At 40.7% G+C, this 17,820-nt stretch overlaps 1 protein-coding gene across 3 annotated transcripts in view; it reads right to left on the bottom strand.

The window, feature by feature from the left end:
- The window catches only part of fsd1 (fibronectin type III and SPRY domain containing 1), a 50,301-nt gene extending 33,314 nt beyond the window's left edge, over positions 1-16,987 (bottom strand). For 2 of the 3 annotated variants that reach the window (XM_059991609.1, XM_059991607.1), the window contains exons 1-4: positions 16,808-16,987; positions 13,007-13,102; positions 2,819-2,950; positions 371-472 (exon numbers count right to left, since the gene is read on the bottom strand). In XM_059991609.1, coding sequence (XP_059847592.1) covers positions 371-472; positions 2,819-2,950; positions 13,007-13,102; positions 16,808-16,825 — 348 coding nt within the window. In that variant the 5' untranslated portion in view covers positions 16,826-16,987. Of the gene's footprint in view, positions 1-370; positions 473-2,818; positions 2,951-13,006; positions 13,103-16,618; positions 16,704-16,807 lie in introns of those variants that run through there. The other variant, XM_059991608.1, reaches the window with a different exon arrangement.
- Between the last annotated feature and the right edge of the window lie 833 nt (positions 16,988-17,820).

The raw sequence follows: 17,820 nt of genomic DNA on the forward strand, positions 1-17,820 counted from the left end.
CTTTAAAAAGGCACTGATACATCCCACATGATGCAATGATTTCAACACTACATCTAGTTAGTTGGGCAGGTATATTAGGCATCCATCTCACTAACAATAATCAGGAAAAGCAGAGGACAGGAGCACCAAGTAGAAGATTTAATGAACCATGGCTAGTCAATTGAAAAAAAAGCCCCTGCTAAATTATTTAATTCTTGAGAAAGTAAACAAATAGCTCTGAAGCCCAGTTATTTTTCCATTTTAAGATAAAGAACACCTAACTTGCACCACTAAGAGAATTTACTCTAAACCACGTGCTTTTATGTTATTTACAAACTTCTGATGTGGGATGTTCATATCAATTATGCAAAAAAGTAAGTGGGGCAAATACCTGGTTTAACCCATCAGAGTTTGTGTTGTCCAATGTCTGGTTTGCAAACTCCAGAAGTTCTTCTGAACTTTCCAAAGCCTTGGCACAGACTGTCAGTTGGTTCTGATAAGGAAAGAGGTGAAATAATCAGTGTGGCATCAGCAATGAAGTTTAATTCAGAATATCAAACAAACCCACTGGTCAGGATTTAAGTGAACTGACAAGGCCATCAATGCACAGTCGAAAAGACAAAAGGAGTGCTCAGAATAAAGGTTTCTTAGATCTTATTCTGCCATTTTACTGAATTATAGACCTTTAAGCAGAGTTCCACATGGTCTTCATATCTTGTAATTGAATTCCAGTGTGTCAGATTAATGAAACTCAGTCAACTTAGCTTGGAAGTACAGGAGCAAAATAATGTAGAAAAGTGGTCAAAAAATAATCAAAAACACTGCAGATTCTGGAAGTCTGGTACAAACGAAACATGATTCATCATCATTAGTTGACAGTTCAAAAGAAATCGCATCAATTTCTATCGCTGTTGGTTCAAGTCAGCCTGAACCACTGGTTGAACTATTGAACTGATATTACACACAAGTACTGCTAAAAAACCACACGATATTGTTCAGTGCTGCTTATTTTACCACTGTGTTCTGGATTAAAGAAATACAGGTACATGTATAGGTCTCTATTTGTAAACTAGGTAGTGGTCAGGTAATTTCTAAGTTGTGTGTGCTAATGATTCAGTAATACCGTACAGCTGTGGGTTACAGACATATTGCTGCAGTCCCAGACATTTGCATTATATTTTCTCCTTTTTCCCCTCTTAGGTTAAGACATTATTATTACTGAATTCTAATTGTTCCAGAAAAAAAAACATTACTTGTTGTGAACTCAAACCACACCAAGGAATCAACAATATTGAGACAAAGTGTGTTTGAATTTCCATTGTCTACAATCAATACAGAGTTCTTTATTTGGCATTAGTTTGGCTCAGCGTATGCATTTTTTCTTTAGAGGTTAAAGTTGCAAAACAAAACTGTACTGTATCTGAAAGGTTCCCCCACACTGCTGCTTGTGGCAGCTTTTAAAGTGAAGTTTGCACAGAGATAAGAGGCTGTTAAAAAAATCCCTTGCATCAGGAAATACTTCTAGTGTCCTACTAACACCAAACCAATCGAATGCTCATTTGCCTCATTTGTGTTTTTTTTTTAAAATTGGCCAAATACTCCTAATTTCAGGAGTAGTTTATGAATCAGGGGTTGGATTTGGCTGCTCAGCTATTCAGCAAGATGACAGCTGATCTGATTGCTACCTCAGCCTTGTGTTCCAACCTTAGGCATTCGTTCCGCTCTTTAATCAAGCTCTATTTACCTCCACTATTTAAAAAAAATACCCAAAGACACATCTTCCATTACCTTTTAAAAAAAAATCACCAATTTTTATTGCAACAACAAAATACATTCAATACAACCAGTTGCCAATTACATTTTGACTGTTTAACCCAGCCACCCGCCAACCCTCATTGCCACCCCAGCTCCACCCCTCATCCTCATCCCCACCCCTTTCTCCACCAACCAACCGAATAGAAGCGCATACACAGACAGAGCATTCCTATTTTAACAGGAGATCTTTTAAGTTAGATATCAAAATTGTCCACATTAAGATTGTGTTTGGCCGTGCATCATTTACTCTTGCTGATGATAATTCCAAAAAGCTCTGAAGCTAGTGAGTACTTGAAATATCACGAGGAGGTTTCCAATGCTGGACTACAATCCCTATCTTCCATTACTTTTTGAGGAAGATCTCAAAAACCAGAGTGAAAAATAATGCCTCACCATCATCTTAAATGGACAACCCATTATTTTCAAGGAACGACCCCTCATTCTAGATTCTTTCAAAAGGGGCAGTCTTTTCACAACATCCACCTTGTTGAGACCTTTCAGGGTTTTATAAGCACCAGTTAAGTTCCATCTCATTCTTCTAAACTACAGGAGATACAAGCCTAGCCTGTCCAGAGTGCAGTAGAAATACAAGCTCTTCTTGTAAACTGTGGCTCAGGTCAAACATGATCAAATTCTCTCTTTCCCACCCCCAATAATTATTTTCCCAGCGCCCTGAGATAAAGAAACACTGCATGGACAGTGTTGCATTCTAATCAAAGGTTTTTCACATTTGAACGAGATGGCAGCCTGGTACTTAAGGTACAGGTTCAGTCCATGAATTGGTTCCTAACCTAATGGTGATCCCTGCAGACTGCAGAATCCAAACCCAGAACTTTTTTGTCATTTAATGTTGCATTGTGCAGTGCTGGTGTGGCTGTGTCAGGTCTAGATACCCAAATGGTGCAAGTGACCATTCTATTAGCTTGCTGTGGTTTGTCTAATCACGAGGCTATACTACAAACTGTTTTGCTGTCTGATCCTGCTTACCTAGCTGAACCATTTATCATCAAGATGACAGACCTACCTGCAGTTCATAGGTCTTGCTGGCTCGTTCTTGTTTGATCTTTGTCACCATGTCTTCCTTCAGCTCATCAAGAATAGTATACAGTGAGCTATATTCTGCCTCCAGGTCTCTGAGAGCTCGTTCAGAATTATCCTGTGAAACAAAAGGTGGCATGAAAAAGGAAAGCAAATCAGAAGGCATGATATATTGGCCTGCAAGTTTAGACACAAGTCTTTTTCTTTTAAATATCTCCTCAGAGTCTAAGTTGAGAAGGATGGAATTAATTCAGATTACCATTGCTGCCATACATACAGTTCAGGTGAATTGAATGTGGAAAGCACAATCATTACCTTACACAAAGTTACCAATGACATCACAGTCTCCCCATGAGCTATCATCCCCCACCCCACCCTTGTCCCTATCATTCAGGCAAGTATCTTTCTTATAGGACAGTACTAACAGAGGTATCTTAAAGTTCAAAGTAAATTTATTATCAAAGTACATATATGTCACCCTTCTTTTTGTGGACATACTTAATAAATCTATAACAGAATCTATGAAAGACTGCACCAACTTGGGTGTGTAACCAGTGTGCAGAAGACATAAATGGTACAAATACAAAAAGCAAGTGGTAATAAAAAACAAATATGCAGTAATATTGAGAAGATGAAGAGACCTTGAAAGAATATTCATAGGTTATGGGAACAGTTCAGTGATGAAGCTGAGTGAAGTTATCTCCTTTGGTTCAAGAGCCTGATGGTTGAGGGATAATAACTATTCCTGAACCTGGTGGAGAGAGTCTTGAGGCTCCTGTATCTTCTTCTTGAAGTCAACTGCAAGAAGGGAGCATGTCCTGTCTGGTGGGGGTCCCTGTTGATGGATGTTGCTTTCTTATGACAATGTTTCATGTAGATCAATGATATTGAGGGCTTTACTTATGATGGTTTGCGGTATATCCACTACTTTTTGTAGGATTTTCCATTCAAGGGCATTGGTGTTTCCATGCCAGGCCGTGATGTAGTTAATCAGTATATTCCCCACAATACATTTACAGAAGCTGGTCAAAGTTTCGAATGTTATGCAGAATCTTCACAAACTTCAGAGAAAGTAGAGGTGTTGCTGTGCTTTCTTCATAATTGCACTTATGTGCTGGGCCCAGGACAGATCCTCTGAAATAATAACAGAAAGGAATTTAAAGTTGCTGACCACCTCCACCTGATCCTCTGATGAGGACCGGCTCATGGACCTCTAGATTCCTTCCTCTGAAATCAATAATCAGCTCCTTGGTCTTGCTGACATTGACTGAGAGGTTGTTATTGTGGCACTACTCAACCAGATTTTCAATCTCACTCCTATATGCTGAAAACAGAAATACTGTATATTTAAAAAAGTGAGGTAGTGTCCAAGGATTCAATATCCATTTAGGAATCGGATGGCAGAGGGGAAGAAGCAGTTCTTGAATCCTTTGATTCAGCCTTTAACAGTTGTGTTGCCAGCAAACTTGAATATGGCATTGGAGCTGTGCTTAGCCACACAGTCATAAATGTAAAGCAAGTAGAGCATGGGGCTAGGCACACAGCCTTGTGGTGCACCAGCGCTGATGGAGATCGTGGACATGGGTCTGCAACTAAGAAGATAGAAGATACTACTGCACAAGAAAGTAGTGAGACTAAGGTCCTGATGCTTATTGATTAGTTTTGAAGAGATGATGGTATTGAATGCTGAGCTGTAGTCGATAAATGTGAATCGTAACATATACATTTTTGCTGTCTAGACATTCCATAAGACAAAGGAGCAGAAGTCAGACATTCAGCCCATCGAGTCTGCTCCACCATTTTATCATGAGCTGATCCATTCTCCCATTTTGTCCCACTCACCCGCCTTCTCACCATAACCCTCGACGCCATGGCTATTCAGATACCTATTAATCTCTGCCTTAAATACAGACAATGACTTGGCCTCCACTGCTGCCCGTGGCAACAAATTCCATAGATTCACCACCCTCTGGCTAAAAAAATTTCTTCGCATCTCTATTCTGAATGGGCACCCTTCAATCCTTAAGTCATGCCCTCTCGTACTAGACTCCCCCACCATGGGAAACACCTTTGCCACATCCACTCTGTCCATGAGTTTCAACTTTTGAAATGTTTCTATGAGGTCCCCCCTCATTCTTCTAAACTCCAAGGAGTACAGTCCAAGAGCAGTCAAACGTTCCTCATATGTTAACCCTCTCATTCCAGAAATCATTCCAGTGAATCTTCTCTGAATTCTCTTCAACGTCAGCACATCCTTTTTTAAATAAGGAGCGCAAAACTGCACACAGTACTCCAAGTGAGGTCTTACCAGAGCCTTATAGAGCTTTAACATCACATCCCTGCTCCCATACTCTATCCCTCTAGAAATGAATGCCAACATTGCATTCGCCTTCGTTACCACTGACTCAACCTGGAGGTTAACCTTAAGGGTATCCTGCACGAAGACTCCCAAGTCCTATTGCATCTCAGAACTTTGAATTCTCTCCTCATTTAAATAATAGTCTGCCCGTTTATTTCTTCTACCAAAGTGCATGACCATACACTTTCCAACATTGTATTTCATTTGCCACTTCTTTGCCTAAACTCCCAATCTATCCAAGTCCCTCTGCAGACTCTGTTTCCTCAGCACTACCGGCCCCTCCACCTACCTTTGTATCATCAGCAAACTTAGCCACAAAGCCATCTATTCCATAATCCAAATCATTGATATACAACATAAAAAGAAGCAGCCCCAACACGGACCCCTGTGGAACACCACTGGTAACTGGCAGCCATCCAGAATGGGATCCCTTTATTCCGACTCGGTTTCCTGCCAATCAGCCAATGCTCTATCCACATAACTTTCCCATAATTCCATGGGCTCTTATCTTGTTCAGCAGCCTCATGTGTGGCACCTTGTGAAAGGCCTTCTAAAAATCCAAATACACAACATCCACTGCATCTCTCTTGTCTAGCCTACTTGTAATTTCCTCAAAAAACTGCAATAGGTTTGTCAGGCAGGATTTTCCTCTAAAGAAAACATGCTGAGTTCTGCCTATCTTGTCATATGCCTCCAGGTACTCTGTAACCTATCCTTGACAATTGACTCCAACAATTTCCCAACCACTGATGTCAAGCCAACAGATCTATAATTTCCTTTTTGCTTCCTTGCCCCCTTCTTAAATAGCGGAGTGACATTTGCAATCTTCCAGTCCTCCGGAACGACACCAGAATCTATTGACTTTTGAAAGATCATTGTTAATGCCTCCGCAATCTCCACTGCTACTTCCTTCAGAACACAAGGGTGCATTCCATCTGTTCTGGGAGATTTATCTACCCTTAGACTATTAAGCTTCCTGAGTACCTTCTCTGTCGTAATTGCGACTGCACACATTTCTCTTCTTTGACACCCTTGAGTATCCAGAATACACTGCTGTCGTCCTCAGTGAAGACTGATGCAAAATACTCATTCAGTTCCTCCGCCATCTCCTTACGTCCCATTACAATTTCTCTATCGGTCCTATATCTACTCTCACCTGTCTTTTACTCTTTATATACCTGAAAAAGCTTTTAGTATCCTCTTTGATATTATTTGCTAGCTTCGTTTCATAGTTCATCTTCTCCCTCTTAATGACCTTCTTAGTTTCCTTTTGTAAGCTTTTAAAAACTTCCCAATCCTCTGTCTTCCCACTAATTTTTACTTCCTTGTATGCCCTCTCCTTTGCTTTTACTTTGGCTTTGACTTCTCTTGTCAGCCACAGTTGCATCCTTTTTCCATTCAAAAATTTCTTCTTTTTTGAAATATATGTCTTTCACCTTCCTCACTTCTCACATAAACTCCAGAACACTGCTGCTCTGCCGTCCTTCCTGCTAGTGTCCCTTTCCAGTCAGCTTTGGCCAGATCCCCTCTCATGCCATTGTAATTTCCTTTACTCCACTGAAATACTGACACATCGGATTTCAGATTCTGTTTCTCAAATTTCACAGTGAACTCAATTATGTTATGATTACTGCCTCCTAAGAGTTCCTTCACCACAATCTCTCTAATCACCTCTGGTTCATTACACAATACCCAATCCAGTACAGCCGATCCCCTAGTGGGCTCAACAACAAGCTGTTTTAAAAAGCCATCTCGTAGACATTCTGCAAATTCTCTCTCGAGATCCAGTGCCAATCTGATTTTCCCAATCCATCCGCATGTTAAAATCTCCCACAATTATCATAACACTGCCCTTATGGCAAGCCTTTAGTATTTCCTGCTGTAATTTGTAGTCCACATCACTGTAGGGAGGACTGTATATAACTGCCATCAGGGTCCTTTTACCCCTGCGATTTCTTAGCTCAATCCATTAAGATTCTGCACCTTCCGATCCTATGTCACCTCTTTCTAATGATTTAATATCATTTCTTACCAATAAAGCCACGCCACCCCCTCTGTCTACCTGCCTATCCTTCTGATACACGGTGTATCCTTGGACATTCAGCTTCCAGAGACATGCATCCTTTAGCCACATCTCAGTGAAGGCCACAACATCATACCTGCCAATCTGTAGCTGTACGACAAGATCATCCACCTTATTCCTTATGCTGCATGCATTTAAGCATAATACCTTAAGTCCAGTATTTGGTACTTTTTGCTTTGATTGCACTGCAACTTTATTGCATTGCAACTCATCCCAATGGCTGCAAATTTGCCCCATCACCTGCCTGTCCTTCCTGACATCTTTACTGCTCACTATCTTAGATTTACTTCTGTTTTCCCCCTCCTCTGCTCTATCATTCTGGTTCCCATCCCCCTGCCAAATTAGCTCAAACCCTCCCTAACAGCTCTATTAAACCTTCCCGCCAAGATATTGGTCCCCTTCGGGTTCAGGTGTAACCCGTCCTTTTGGAACAGGTCATACTTCCCCCAAAAGAGATTCCAGTGTTGAGTGAAGAGCCAATAAGTTGGCATCTGCTGTGGACCTGTTTGCCAGCAGGCATATTGGAGTCGATCCGTTTGCTCCTCAAGCAGTAATTGATATGGTTCATCACTAATCCCTCAAAACACTGCATCACTGTGGATGTAAGTGTTAGTAGACGATAGTCATTGAGGCAGGTTACCATGTTCTTCTTAAGCATTGGTATGTGAAGTCTGCTTGAAGCAGGTGGGTACCTCAGATGACCAAAGTGTGAGGTTAAAGATCTCTGTGAACATTCCAGCCAGTTGATCAGCACTGGTCTTTAATACCTGGCCAGGTACCCCGTCTGGGCCAACTGCTTTTCGTGGGTTTACTGTCCTGAAGGCTGCTTATATGTTCACCTCAGAGACTGAAATTACAGTATTATCAGGGGCTATAGGAGTTTGTGATGGTTCCTCCAAGATGTTATCATTTAGATATCAATTAAAGTAACGACGCACTCCAGCATCTTATGTTGTGAAACATGCATATTTCAAGGGCTGTTATTATTCCATCTGCTGGGTTCTCTTGTATCCATGGCAACATTCCCTTTTCAACCAAATCCGTCAAGTACAATTTTTTTTTGAAGTGGTGCTCCTATGATGTAGGAACCAGAATCTTCAAAGCACTGGGGTACAAATGTTCACTGTGCGGAAGGTTTATAGACAGAGAGATGGTTGCGATTTGGAAATGAAGAATCTTTGCATTTTGCTCTCAGCTTTACACCATCCTCTCAGAATCAGAAAATCTAACTGTAAGTAAGCAGGCTACAATAATGTACAACAGATTTCCATTAAGTCATAATAAAGACTGTGAGTGTGTGGATTTCCTCCCACATTCCAAGGATGCGAGGGTTAAGTAGATTAATTACTCATGTGAGTGTAAATGGGCAACACAGTCTCATTGGGCCAGAAGGGCCAGTTAATGTGCTGCATCTCTAAATTGGAAAAAAAAATTAATATGAAAAGTATTGAAGGCTCCCTGTGATATCCCACTAGTTTTAGCTTGTCAACCTGAAAATGCCCCATTTATCCCAACTCTGACTGATTAAGTAAAAGCAATCATTCACACCTTCATTCAACAAGTTCTGACCTTATCAAGTAACCTTTACATGCAAACTTTTCACGTTTTTGTAAAGTCCAATACACTTTGCCTATAATACATTCTCATAACATCTCAAGTAAATAATTCCGTCATAAAACCATGTTGATACTGCTTTATTGTATTAGTTTTTTTTAAATGATCCAATTCATGACAACTAGATCTATAGGTAAAGGAAAAGAGCATAAATTATGGTTGCTATTAAGTCAGCATGAAACACTGTCATGGCCTCACCTAGAACCTAATGTACATCTGACTGTAGCTAAGTATTGTTGAAAGTAGAGATGCAAACTGATTTGCCTCTCAAGGTATCCAGAGCAGGAGGAAAATTTAGAGGTATATATAGTCCAGGTGGATGTTAAAGATCTCAGAATTATTCTAAGAGGCTCTTTGGCTTGAAAATTTTTTACACAAACAAAAAATTGGGGATGAGCATCAGAAACGGAAATGCACAGAAAGTACAGAGGTATAGATGTAATAACTGTTCTGATGGGTGGCATAGTGTCAATTGCCTAAGATAGTCAGGCAGAGATGTTTAAAACTGGACTAGATGGCTACCATCATATCAAAAGCCTCACAGACCTTGGCACATAATAGCCAATAGTTTTATGTGGTAGCTTTATTCATAGTTGTAGGCATTGTTTCTCATTTTTCAGAAGAGTCACTATGCCAAGACTGGACACAAAGCAAAATATTGCAGCACACCCACTGCTGCTCGGAGCGAGACTTTGGGGAAGACAAACCACAAAGATTGTAGGGAAAATATATTCATTAACCACAAGGACTATTTGTAGCTTCTATTCCTGATAATATTTGTGGAATGGAAGAGTAAAATCTGTTCTTATATTATGCCATGATTCTATGATTACTGTAGATTAAGAGATAAAGTTAAAAGGACCTTTGTTGTTGTATCCTGATTCAAGGAGTCTACTGCTAAAGCTGCCCATTTACTACCTTGACATTGAATATTGCTGGACACTGCCAGTGCGGGGTAAGGTAATTGGTGGAAATGTACATAATTCACAATCATGACATTGAGTTGCGGTTTCAGTTTAAGAGACTGGTCTGATGTGATGATGTATTTATGTAAAGGGTTTTTTTTGTGTTCAATAAATGAGTTTCTACGGCTTTTCTGAAACATACAATGCCTCTGCCGTTTTATTTGCAAAGACCTGTACCAGTGGGCTTTTACACCAGAATGTACATGGCAGCTGAACATCAGCAATGCTAGCACTCTGCTCTTTCTGCTTGAGACCACCATCAAAATTAATTTACTCATCTCGGTTGATTAAACATGCAAATACACTTTCAGGAAAGTGTACTTTAACAAATTATTTTCACTTCTGGCATTGAAATGATCATTTCTAAACTCATGAACTGTGTATATTAAAAAGCTGAATATTAACAAGCCTAACCTTGTTTCTTTCAGATACTTTCATTCTGAATGATGGGAAGAGGCAGTCCGAGCACACAGCAAATCCCACAAAGTTATCACTATATCAAATCTGATTCATTACTCATTTTCACGATTTTCTACATACTGTATATGCACCCAGATATCAAATGAGCATAACAACAAAGTCCCATCATGTCTTCAACCACTGGCCACATTAATGAGCAAGAGATCAAATCAGTTTTCCTTTCCAAACTGTTTCAAGCTCAGGAACACAAGGATTAGCAACAGAGGGATCAAATTATGTATGTCTTGTTCATATGGTTCTGGACACAATGTGTACTGTTTAGAAATTAATTACAAGGGCTATTTCTTACTCATCTCCCTGTTGATATTTGTGGAATGGAAAAATAAAAAGCTGCTTTTATGTTATAACATGTCATGTGGCTTCCCTCGTAGTTGGCTGTAACCTAAAAGCGAACGTGTCGGGTTTTGTGAAAGCTGGGAGTTTTGCTTTTGAATCATAGCCTCCTGCACAACTGTGTCACGGGCCCCTTGTACTTTCCATTGTCTATTGTGTCAGCATGTCCTTTTGATTCCTTTCTTCCTCAATTCATTAAGGGATGCATTCCTGGAACATGCTTCGTTAAGCAAAATTTTGGAACTCAAAAACCACTGAGGAAAATATATCTTGGGTTATTTCAATACAGTGTGCTTCCATGAATGAAAAATGGTAGGCTAGTCGTACTAGTAGAAAAATCACATTATTAATCAAAGCCAAAGTGGCAATGTCATTAAGGTGAAAAGTACTAAATTAATCATTTGTACAATGAGTAATTATAATACTGCTTCTTAGTACACACCCAAAGTGTTCAAGTACTATGTGCAGCAATAAACTCCACACTATATTCTCAGGGTAATAAAATTTCTTCCAAATTCTTTACTTATGATCAGCACTTACATTTATGATCACTAGTTTTGGACATCATTCATGTAGAATTTCTCCCACACAATTTAAAACAGTTTCAGGATATTTATAGTGTGAATGTTTAAACAGATATAATTTCAGATTCTGTGAGCAGGCGAAAATGACAATTTCTAAACTGACTAACTTCATTTACATAGTCTCTATTCTCCAAGAATGCAAATGGTCAACCTCCAGTCTGAATCATTTATGTTGTTCACTGTTGTTTTTCTCGAGTATGTTGTACACCTCATGCTATGCTGCAAGTTTTGCATTGCACCTGTGTATGTGACAATAAACTCATCTTTGACCCATTCTGTATAGCTGAATCCCTTAAAGCACAAGGGATGATAGTTATGTAGGGGGTGGGAAAAAGTATGATGTGCTAATAAACACATGGAAATGGAAAACAGATGCGGGAAGTCCAAGTAACATATGCAAAATGCTGGAGGAACTCAAAAGGCCAGGCAGCATCTATGAAAAAGAGTAAAAGTTGACACTTCAGGCCAAGACCCTTCATCAGGACTGGAGAAAAAACAATGAGAAATCAGAGTAAGAAGCTGGAGGGAGGATAGGAAGAAATACAAGGTAGTAGGTACAAACAAGCTGGATGAACTCAGCAGGTCAGGCAGCATCTGTTGAAATGAGAAGTCAACGTTTCGGGCTGAGACTCTTCATCAGGACTGAAGGAGGGGCCAGGGGCCCTATGAAGAAGGTGGGGGGAGGATGGAACGTGCCACGTGAAAAACCAATCAGAGAAAAGATCAAGGGGTGGGGGGAGGGAAGCAGGGAGGGGGGAGGGAAGCACGGAGGGGAGAGGCAGGAGAGGTGAAGAAGGAATGTAAGGGGAAAGCACTATGGGTAGTAGAAGAAGGCAGAATCACGAGAGAGATGATAGGCAGCTAGAAGAGGAGGCAGTGAAAGTGGGATGGTGGAAGGGAGAGGGAGGGAATTACCAGAAGTTGGAGAATTCGATGTTCACACCAAGGGGCTGGAGGTTACCCAGGCAGTATATGAGGTGTTGCTCCTCCAACCTGAGTTTGGCCTCATCGTGGCAGTAGAGGAGGCCATGTATGGACATGTCCAAATGGGAATGTGAAGCAGAGTTGAAGTGGGTGGCAACCGGGAGATCTTGTCTGTTGTGGCAGACGGAGCGGAGGTGCTCGACGAAGCGATGCCCCAATCTGCGTCGGGTCTCGCCAACGTAGAGGAGTTACTTTGTGTTTACAAGGTAGTAGGTGATAGGTGAAACCAGGAGATGGGGAAAGAATCAAGTAAAGAGTTGGGAATTCGATTGGTGAAAGAGATAAAGGGCTGGAGAAGGGGAATCTGATAGGAGAGGACAGAAGGCCATGGAAGAAAAAGGGGAGGAGCACCAGAGGGAGGTGATGCACAGCTAAGGCGATTAGGTGAGAGAGGGAAATAGGAATGGAGAATGGTGAAGGAGAGGGAGGACATTACCAGAAGTTCAAGAAATTAAGGTTGGAGGTGTAGGCTCAGGTGTAGCAATTGTTCCACTTGCAAGGATAATTGCTAGTAGGGAGATCAGTGGAGGGGGGGAACAAATGGACAAGGGATTAACATAGGCAGCGATCCCTGTGGAAAGCACAAAATTGGGGGGGGGGGGGGAAGAGAAGGGGAATTGAAATAAAAACCAGCTCTTACTGGCGATTTTCTCATTTAGGAATAATATATCATTACAAAGCCATCATGCATTAACTTTTTAACAAGTTAAAAATATTATGAAGAGCTCAATTGGCTGGCAATCATAGATGGAGCTTAAAGGCTCAGTTTTACCTCAACATTCTTCAGGGTTCGCTTTAGCACGTAGATAAAGTTCTGGACCTCTTCATTTTTCACAGCCAATGTAGTTATAATCTTTCTTAAAGATTCCTGAGGAAGATGAAAGGTAGCTGAATTAGAGCTGATGAATACTGTAAACACATTGCAATCTGCTCAAACTCACGTTGCTCACATCTCTCCAAAGAATTAGAGACCACCTTCATGAAAAGTCTTAGAACCTGAGAAATGTTTACCCTACTTTAACTGTTATTTCTATTTTTCACTCACCCATAACTTTCTGATTTATCTTCTCAGTACCAATGTCCTTCACATGAACTTTATTTGATCACCTTGGTTTCATAACAAATATAATACTCCATGTGGTCAGAAAACTATGGACATTATGTTTTTATTTTGATATTGTCAGCTGTGTAGGACACCATCGTTTGCATGACCAAGCTAACTTTAATGTTGGCAAAAGGCTTTGAGAAAAATGGCATTGATAATTCAAATACTGTCTTGCTAGATGTAGTTTACAAATTCAAATGACTGTGTGTAGGCAGTAGCGAAGTTCATGTTCACAATATCTATCACATGTCAATCAGCAGTGAACAACGACGATTCCTCCATAACTTTGGAAGAGTTGATGAAAATGTGAGAAGAATAAAGAAAAGTGTGCTGAACTTAAATGAGTGGTTGATGGATGTCATGAATTGATATGTCTAATTCTGTGCTCTACTTACTTCTCTTTAACTATTGCTCAAGCCTTAGAAGACCCAAGTTTACATTTATTTTGAAAATAAACAAATGCTTAATGGGATGTTACTGGCAAGTCAACATTTATTGTCTGTTCCTAACTGCTCAAGGATGGTGACATTTACTATGTCTGCAGACCTGGGCAAGGAACAAGAACAGATCTCAAACTCAGGATAACAGATGACTTGAAGGAGTTTGGAGTCGCTGATGCAACTGCTGATCTTTTCCTTCTAAATGGTAGAGTTCTGGGATTTGGCAGTTTGATGGAACAAGTCCTTATGAATCTCTGCAGACCATTTTATAGATGGCACACATTGAGGTCAGGTGGCAAGGGAGAAACTATTTAAATTGAAGATTGAGGCATCACGCTTTGTTGAACTTACTGTATCCACAAAAATAGGCATACCTCTTTCTGATATGTGGTGGTGGTGAGAAATCCCTTTGGTAAAAATCAAAGAGAAGGACTTCTACTACTCAATATACATTGGTATCATGTTGTTGCAGCACAGGGGTCCCCAATCTGGATTCCACGAACCTCTTGGTTCATGATAGGGGTCTATGGCATAAAAAGGGTTGAACCCGTAACTACTTGTTGGATGGTTAAGATTCTGCTCAAGATGTTCAAGTATGAGCAGTTAGGTATTTTTGGAAATGTTCATGAATTACCATTTAATAGGCCAAACCTGAAGGTCAGAGGCCAGTTGGTCATCCAACAGAAACTAAATACCTATTCACTGATGCTCAGTTGCTGATGGTACTGCAGACTTCTGCTGTACTCATTGTGCCCAGGCATTTCTTGAGACCATGAGTAACTCAATCAAAAAGTTAAAGAAAGGGTTGTAAAATAACAAGGATCTCAGGAGAAGATAAAATCATAATATCCACAATGTACCTCTGGGTGAAAAACATCCCAAATGCTTCAGTTGTGGTTATTGTCACAGACATTGGACAATCTCATCTGTGGTGGATGCTATGGGTGAAGCGAGTTAACATTTCTCTATTGGGCTCACTTGTTCTCTACAGCAACATTTTTATCTACATTATTATTAAAACAAGAGTCAACATAAGTAATAAGGAGAAACAATAAATTCTGTGCCTGCAAGCTCTCACAACAGCTTTGAATGTAAACATTTGAATAAGCCAGCCACGCATTCCCTTCTCCACAATTGCAATCCTCTCCATTTTCCATTGTTAAGGTCTTATATGAGTCCATTGCTCTCCATAACATTTTCTTCCACCCAGATGACACAGGAAAAATATGGATAAACAGATGAGTGAAAAAAGGATGATACATAAATGGTAACAAAATGAACGAGTTGGAGAAGCAGCTATTCTCTGATTGAATGGTGGACCAGATACAAGGACTACATGACCCATTCAAAGATCAAAAAGTTTAGCTTCACCGACATTTTAACAACATGATATCAAAACTCATCAAGTATTCCCTAAAGTAATCACCTACAAAATGTTTCTCCGACTTCGCTTGATGTAGAAGTCAAGAGTGGGGTGAGCCATCCGTGCTCAGGAAGTGTATTAATTCTCACCACCGAGAAATCATGTTGGGTAAGATTTCTCTCCATTGCTCAAATGTAACAATTAAAACTGAAAACAGGATAGCTTTACTAAGCTTTGCATACCAGTCCCTTCATACATATCACCCAAGCCTTTATTAAAAGGCAGAGCAGGCTTGTGGGACTGGGTGATTGAACTGCTACAGGTAATATGGGCATTGAATGTTGAGAACATTGTTCTCCTTATTTACTTGCTCCAATTGAGCAAAAGAAGAACACATGATCTTATTGAGGCATAATGTTATGTTACCTAGGTTACCAGATGTCCCTGTATTTGAGATACAACAAACCACAAACTGAAAATCTGGGATTAAAAAAAATTAAATGCTTGTACTTACTTCCAATCAATATTTGATCACAAGAAATAATTTAACTGCAGATTCTGAAAGGGGATTACAACAATTTCGTTTTCCCCATTCTGTATTTCATCACCATACATTTTGCCTTCTCTGGTTTCCACTGCAGATAGCTTCTCTCTCCCTCTCCGCCTGATATTCAGGCCCATTCCTCTCATTGCCAGTGAACAGTTTAGAAATTGCCTTAGAAAACACACCCTCAAATCCCATAGCTCTAGTTAATCTGGGGCCTGCAGTAACAGACCATAATTCACACCTTTCACCCACTAATACTACCAGCGCCTATTTTGCTATTTACATGCAGGCTTGGCATGAGCCTTTTACAAAACTGGAATTTTTTCTCTCTTTACGTATAATATTTCCCCCACACACATCCAAGGCAGCTGACAGAATTCCAAATTCTGGGAAGGACTAAATCAAGCACCTTCAGATATTCCCGCGACAGAAATACTCCATTTATAAGATACTGTATCAGCGTTATGAAGGGAGCAGTACTGATAAATCCGAGCAATGTCTCCATAATTCAGATGGGCCATTAACCATTTTGGTCGCGAAATTCTGATTAGTTTGCAAATCCTATTTATAAACCGGACCGGCTGCAAGGGCGCCCGGTAAAGTCTTCATGTGTACTGTTCAGGGGTTACACGGGAACTCAGCCAGACTCTTCAAACCGGTACGTTTAAAAGCCAGGACGCCGAGGTACAACTTGTTACGTACTTAATTCAAAGACCAGATTTAAGATAGTTAAAATTATACACAGTGCAAAATCCTATCTCATAAGTACCAATGCACCAAACCACTTGCTCCATTTCAACCATGCTAAGAACAATTTACCGATCCATTAAACCAATTATTTATAATCTCCTCTCCCATTTTGAATACCGGTTATCTTACTTAAAAAGTCTGTCGGTGTCTACAATAAATGATTTAAACCCCCTTCTTACGTTAAGCTACAATGAGGCCCACGAATTGTCAATGCTTTGAAATTCGTTTGTGTTACAGAATAAAAATGGGTGCATCTTGGAACAGGTCTATTTCACACTCAACTCCGTCCCACCCTCCCCGGCCCGGCCCCTGCTCTGCAGGTTAAACCATTCATTGCAGGTGCAATATTGTTCCTGTCGAAATGTTACCTTATTGTGATCTGCCATAGCGGAATCTCCACTGGGAGTCCTCTCCGTCTCTTTAAAATAGCACTGATTACAATAACATAACGGCTTAGTTATTTCACCAGCTCGCCCCTAAAAGAGCGAACAAAGCACAGTGACTGACTGTTAGCGAGGAGAGAAGGGGGCCTAATACTTAGCAGCACGGCACCGGCTCTGCGCAACAGCAGTGCGGCCGAAAGCGGATTGTGGGATTTGTAGGAGCTTTGGCGGATTTTCACTGAGTACATCTTCAGCCGCTAGGGTTGTAGCTGGACCAGGATTGGGGACGTCACCGATAGGAGGAAAAATAATCACGGAAAAAACTACCAATCCATCTCTTCAGCAAAATTACAGCAATGCAACTACTAATTTTGGTGCCTAACCCATAGTTAACATCTCATTGTGCAGAGGAAGGGAGCTTCCACTCTGTGGACATCGGCTGGTGATGATTCAGTTCCACGCCCATTCCAAGATTCACTCCTCTCCCTCTGCCTTCCAACCCCACTTTCTGCAACCCTCCCTCCCCATTATCTTCTCCACTACTGTAACCAGAACAGACATTGATGGTTTAAGGCACTACAGAGGAATGTGAGGTGAAGTTGCACCCACTTTAATGAAAGGAGTCTGACCAATATAGTGGATGAACTGAGTGTTAATCAACACCTGGGAAGATGATGTTGCTCACTAAGATATTCAATATAGAAGCAAGCCCCTTCAGCACACCATGTTCTTCTGGTAAGGTGGTGGCATGTTCCAATGCAGTGGCCTTCCCGGGGCCAACTAGTGGTGCACTTTGAAAAGTGTATTTTATCATCGTAAGACTATACTGGACACCATGAACAATGGGTACAGCAGGTCTACCACATCAGTGATCTGCTCATTGATTGGAGTAGCCAACCGGGGTGTCGTAGGACAGGTCGGAGAAGGAGAAGCCGACAGTTGTGTTGGAGAAGGCAAAGCTGGCAGTGGGGCTGGAGAAGGAGAAGCCAGCGGACAGA

This window comes from Hypanus sabinus, chromosome 16 (genome assembly GCF_030144855.1).
Source record: "Hypanus sabinus isolate sHypSab1 chromosome 16, sHypSab1.hap1, whole genome shotgun sequence".
In the NCBI taxonomy this organism is placed as follows: Eukaryota; Metazoa; Chordata; class Chondrichthyes; order Myliobatiformes; family Dasyatidae; genus Hypanus; species Hypanus sabinus.